The following is a 5964-nucleotide window of genomic DNA, read 5'->3' as shown; positions in this document are numbered from 1 at the left end:
TATGGTACATACCCCCAGTGAAGCTGTTTCTTTCCACTCCACTACAGACCCTTCCCTGGAAGGATGCCTCTAATATAAGAAATATGTAAAAGGTCAATATTACTCATATAAATAAAGCAAGGGTCTTGCCATATAGCCCAGGCTAGCCTCAAACTCTCCATGTAGCCAGGGCTATTCTTGAACTTGCTCTCCTCCTGCCTAACCTCCTGAATATCAGGATTACAAGCACACGGCACCTCACTCAGCCTACTTCAAACGCATGAGTCTATGGGGGCCAAGCCTGTTCAAACCACCACAAGAACTTTCTATATAAGGTTTCAGTGGCCTTTCTCTGAGGTCTACTAGATTTCTTCATGACAGTTACTATCAGGTGATCACATGGGGAAACCCTGCCTCACAAGCTACCAGCTTTATTTACTTTTTTGTCTTTGTAGGGCTGACACAAGGGACTCCATTTTTGTCCTGCTGGCTTTCTTTCACATCGCTATGCCAGGATTCAGTAATTCTCTTCCTAATGAGCCCACCCCTGACACCACTCAAGGAGACTCCCCTGCCCAGCTTCAGATTTGACTGTTTAGTCTCTAATTCTGGGACTGAGGTACAGCTGAGGGCTACGGGGTACAGAGAAGCACCCGCTTTCCACAAGAAATGTCTCCTTTGCTGGAGGACTAGGTATGCATTTAGAGTTGCATTATGGTCCTGTTGGGATAACCTTGGGCAAATATTTTGTTTGAGTTGGGGTGGGGGAACCAGAAAGTAGCCCTTGTGTAAAACTGCTGGTCCATGTTTCCATTCATTTTCAAACTGCATTACATGTTCCTTTACTTCATGTGCATACCTATCCTATCTGTGCATATGAGTGGGTGTGCACATGCCACAGCAGGCTTGTGCAAGTTGGGGGATCATTTACAGGAGTCAATTCTTTTCCCCATGTGGGTCCTGGAGATCAAATTCAGGTCATCAGACTGAGCAGTAGGCACACTTACCCACCATCTCACTGGGTCCATTCACAGGCTGAAGAACAGTGTAGGGGCTGGAGAGACGGCTCAGTAATTAGGAGCACTTCTAGCTCTTGCAGAGGACCCAGGTTCAGTTCTCAACATGCACACTCACACGCACACACATATATGCACGCACGGTGGTTCATAACCATCTATTAACCCCAGTTCCAGAAGATCAATATCCTCTTTCTAGTCTTCCCCAGTACATGGTATACATATAGTCAAACACTCATACACATACATAAACCAAAAAATAAGTTGGTCTTAAAAATAAAAATATAAAGGTTAGTACCCTTTCTGGAACTGGGTTTACAAAGATGAGCAAGAGAAGGCAATCTCCAGTACTCTCCTCAGAGGAAAAGAGACACACAGAAAGACTAGGCACCAGCCTTTATTCAGCAAAGAAAGGAAAAAAGCAGATGACCCAAGTGATGCACTCCCCTCTCTGAACAAGATATGCCCAGGGTTCCCAGGACAGATGCCCCACCCCATACCTGTTCTGCAGCCCCCAGCTCCATCCCTCTAAGGAAGGACCGGGGTCCTGTCCACACTTGCAAACTGGCAGGAAGGCCTCAGGAGCCCTGGGCTTCAAGCTGTTAGTTTTCACGATGTAGGCAGGTTAGTAAAATGGAGCAGAATACGTATTCATCATTTCCCCCAAGGCAACTTCTGGCCTGTTCACTAAGGGCCACATGCTCTTGAGGTCAGAAGACTTTGTTTCTAAGGCTTCAGATCAAATAGAAGATAAGCTTCTCTGTGTCCCAGCAGTCTCTGGATCACTGCCTATCAGCATGCTTGCTGGAGAAGAAAAGAATGAGAAAACACGGTTAGAATAATGGTGGCAGTGCTGGTGCTGGTGGTGGTACTAGTGGTGATGATGGTGATGGCGGTGGTGGTGGTGATAATGGTGGTGATGATGGTGATGGTGGTGATGGTGGTGATGGTGGTGGTGGTGGAAAAAAGAGGAGAAGAAGCCACTAGCTGTTATAAAAAAAAATCCCTTTGTGTCCACCAATTTTAAAAGATTTGTTTTGCTTATGTATGTATACGTGTGTCTGTATGTGTACACCTGTCTACAGATGCAGGTGTGGCAGGAGGCCAGAAGAGGGCATTAGATTTTCCTGGAGCTAGTGTTATATGGGAGATTATGAGCCTCCTGACATGAGTACTGGAAACCAAACTCGAGCACTCTGGAAGAGCAGCAAGCACTCTTGACCTGAGAGCCATCTCCAACTTCCTCAATCCTCAAGACAGCAAAAGGAAAGGCTGACACTCTCTGCATCTTACAGGAGAAACAGAAAGCAGTCAGGCTGGCTTTTCCATTCAGCCAGTCACCAGTAGTCTCAGGATCTGAAAGCTGTTGACTCTGAATTCCAGGCTGAGTCACCTCAGTCCCTACTGCTTCCCTGTCTCCGTGGACATGGGAGCTGTCTGGAATGACACCTTTGTGGAATCCCATGATTCTGTTTAAGAAGTCATTCGCTGCCAGGTGGTGGCAGTACACACCTTTAATCCCAGCACTTGGCAGGCAGAGACAGGCAGATCTCTCTGAGTTCTAAGCCAACCTGATCTACAGAGTGAGTTCCAGGACAGCCAGGACTACACAGTGAAACCCTGTCTCAAAAAAACAAGAAGAGGAAAAGGAGGGGGACAGGGGAGGGGGAAGGAGAAAGAGGAGAAGGAGGAGGAGGAGAAGATGAAGAAAATGAAAAAGGAGGAGAAGGAGAAGAAGTTGTCATTATTCACTGAGGACCAGGCCCAAAGACAACATCATCCCAACGGATAGATGCAGAAAGAGAAACTGAGCCGGGCAGTGGTGGTGCATGCCTTTAATCCCAGCACTAGGGACACAGAGGCAGGCGGATTTCTAAGTTCGAGGCCAGCCTGGTCTACAGAGTGAGTTCTAGGACAGTCAGGGCTACACAGAGAAACCCTGTCTCGAAAAACAAAAAAAAAAGGAAAAGAAAAGAAAGAAAGAAAGAAAGAAAGAAAGACAGAAAGAAAGACAGAAAGAAAGAAAGAGAGAAGTAGCCTGCTACAGAGCTAAGGCACAGAGCAGTCAGCCCACTCTAGTCAGAGTCTGAGCCCCTAAGCACCTCACAATCCTGTTTCCTTTAATTTGTGTGTGTGTGTGTGTGTGTGTGTATGTATATGTGTGTGTGTGTATGTATGTGTGTGTGTGTGTATGTCACAGTATAGATATAGAAATCAAAGCACAAGAGCACATCTTGTGGGAATCCTCTCCTGCCTTGAGGGTCCCAGGGTTCAAACTCAAATCATGAAACTTAACAGCAAGTGTCTTTGCCAGCTGAGCCATCTTACCTGCCCCCACAGTTCTATATTCTAGAAGAAACCAAGTAGAGTTTTCTGTGATGGAAGACAAGGTCCTTGATACAGGAGGAACTGGCAGCTGGGAGTCAGGGGCATATCCATATGTAACCATCCTGGCAGAAATAAACATTCTACAGGGACACTCGTAGAGCTGAAGGCACAGCTCAGAGTACTGCCCAGCAGGCATGAAGCCCTGTATTTGGTCCCCAGCAGTGCATAAAAACAACTGTGGTGGCACATTCCTATAATCCCAGTACTTGGGAGCTTTGGGAAAAGGGATCAGAAGTTCAAGTTCATCCTAGTCTATATACAAATTCTTCAAGACTGGGGAGGACTGTCCCTCCCTTTGGCTATCAACCCTTAGAAACTGGAATTTCTCTAGGAGTGTCCATGCTGGGAGAAGAAAGGACTGAAGCCTAGTGCCTGGGAGAGGAAGAATTGTCTGCTAGAAAGAGATTTCACAAGGTTTTGTCACTTTGTCACCTTGTGGCAGAGACTGGAGGTTAGACACGGATGATTGACAGACCACTTATCGATGCACGCCTCTATTTAACCTAAACCTCAAGTCAGGACCCCAAAAGTGGACACAGGAGTCACAGGACCTCTGTTCCTTTTCCCGGTGTATTCCCGGGGAATATATCTCCTTTTCCTGGCTTTCTCTATTAACTGTGTCTTTGGCCTATGGAAAACGAGCAGCTCGCAGAAGCTGCCAAGGCCCAGACTCTGAACAGAACAACTCTAGTTAACAACAGGCACATCAGAGGAAGCTGACTCGGAATAGGGCTCTGGGGTCAGAAAGGGTGGAAAAAGGGAGTTAGCCCAACCCTCATCCTCCAGAGTAGAACTCTTGCCCTCTGCAAGGCTGCCTCCCAGGGACATCTTGGACAGGACCAAGCAACGGTCTGCATTCATTCCACACCAGCCCTTTCTGTGCCTGGGTGTTCCATAATACCCAGTCAGCTCCTCCATAAAATGGGGTCAAAGTTCACGCCATCGATGACACCAGGGTAAGAAGACAGTGGGTGGCAGAGCTTATGGGAGAATGCTCTACAAAGTGCCGGGTGATATTCCAAAGGCAACATTACAGTAGCATAAACTATGCAGCATTGAAGATAAGAAGCTTGCTCATGACCACACGTAATAAACCGTCCAGCTATGTTCTCTCCTTCTTGGTCTGTAAAGATCTCAGAGAGGGCTAGGCAATGCCTTTAAACACTCAGGAGACAAAGGCTGGTGGAGCTCTTTGAATTCAAAACCAGCCTTTTCCACACAGCATGTTCCAGGCTACCAAAAAAAAAAAAAAAAGGTGGGGGAGGAAAAAGAAAAAAAAATCTGCAGAGAAGCAGAGATGGGGCTGGGAGAGGGAGAGAGATGGCTCAACTGATAAGAGCACTGGTTGCTCTTCTAGAGAACCCAGTTTCAATTCCAGCACCCACATGGTGGCCCACAACTGCTGTAACTCCAGTCCTAGGGGATCTGATGCCCTCTTCTGGCGTCTGTAGGAACTGCATGTATATGGTGCACAGAGATCTTTCCTAGCTGGTAATCACGATTCCTGGTCTGAGATCTCTTAGTGACTAGTAGGCTCCCTGCTTTCCTCCTTGCCTGGCTCCCTTGATACCCCCTAAACAACACGCAACTGACACCCTGGCCTCTGAGCACACTGTCCCAAAAAAATCTCCCTACCATGAACTTACTTCCAATAGTTACCCTATCCAACAGAAGGCCTAGGACATACCGAGCTGGCCACAGGTCCTTTACACGGGATGGACAATGTTCCGGTCGCAGTGGGGCTTGCAGTGAGGATTCAGCCAGTGCTCCAGAAACTGTTCCTCAGCACGGTGCTCCAGGGCCAGGAGGTAGTGTGCATACTCCTAAAGAGACAAACACACAGCAATGGGAGGCTCCTGGAACTCACCACATAGACCAGGCTAGCCTTAAGCTCACAGAGATCTGTCTGCCTCTGCCTCCCGAGTGCTGGGATCAAAGTAGTATGACACAGACCCAGCTTGCCCTCTTCTTACCCTGAGTCTTTCGCACAGTCCTGTGAGAAACCAGCCAGCAAGGAAGCCAGATGGGGCAGCCTACAGGGGTCAACCTCACACAGAAAGGACCCTGGATGCTATAACCGCGAAGTGTGAATCACTCCAAAGTGTATGTGAAACAGAATCACAAAAATATTTTCAAGTAACTTTAAAAAAATAGTGAACCAGAAAAGTGGCATTTCACCATGGAAGAGAGTGGACATGTTTAGTAAGATAGTATTTGTGATGAGGTTAAATACTTTTGATACATGTCTATATCAAAAATATCTTAAGCCTTTCTACAGCACTGAAAAGCCTTTAACAGAGAGCTCGATTTGAACTTGAGGTTTTGATGTTTTGAGAATGTCCTCTAGGAATGCTACAGCCAGCCCTAAACACAATCATTAAAAAAGAAAGGTGGGTTGGCAGTGGTGGTGCACACCTTTAATCCCCGAATTCAAGAGGCAGAGGCAGAGGCAGGTCAGACTGGTCTACAAAGTAAGTTCCGGGACAGCCAGGACTGTTACACAAAGAAACCCTGTCTCAAAAAAATAAAAAAGAAAGAAAGAAAAGAAGAAAGAAAGAAAGAAAGAAAGAAAGAAAGAAAG

At 46.8% G+C, this 5964-nt stretch overlaps 1 protein-coding gene across 1 annotated transcript in view; it reads right to left on the bottom strand.

The window, feature by feature from the left end:
• Positions 1 to 1372: 1372 nt before the first annotated feature.
• CUNH17orf67 (chromosome unknown C17orf67 homolog) overlaps positions 1373 to 5964 on the bottom strand; it is a 20007-nt gene continuing 15415 nt past the window's right edge. Inside the window, exons 3-4 of the mRNA XM_028772489.1 lie at positions 5071 to 5206; positions 1373 to 1799 (exon numbers count right to left, since the gene is read on the bottom strand). Of these exons, the coding sequence (XP_028628322.1) occupies positions 5090 to 5206 (117 nt within the window). The 3' untranslated portion in view covers positions 1373 to 1799; positions 5071 to 5089. The remainder of the gene's footprint in view (positions 1800 to 5070; positions 5207 to 5964) is intronic.

This window comes from Grammomys surdaster, unplaced genomic scaffold, assembly GCF_004785775.1.
Source record: "Grammomys surdaster isolate TR1022 unplaced genomic scaffold, NIH_TR_1.0 213, whole genome shotgun sequence".
NCBI classification, from domain to species: domain Eukaryota; kingdom Metazoa; phylum Chordata; class Mammalia; order Rodentia; family Muridae; genus Grammomys; species Grammomys surdaster.
The sequence above is the reverse complement of the archived record's forward strand: the minus strand, read 5'-3'. Positions and strand labels throughout refer to the sequence as shown.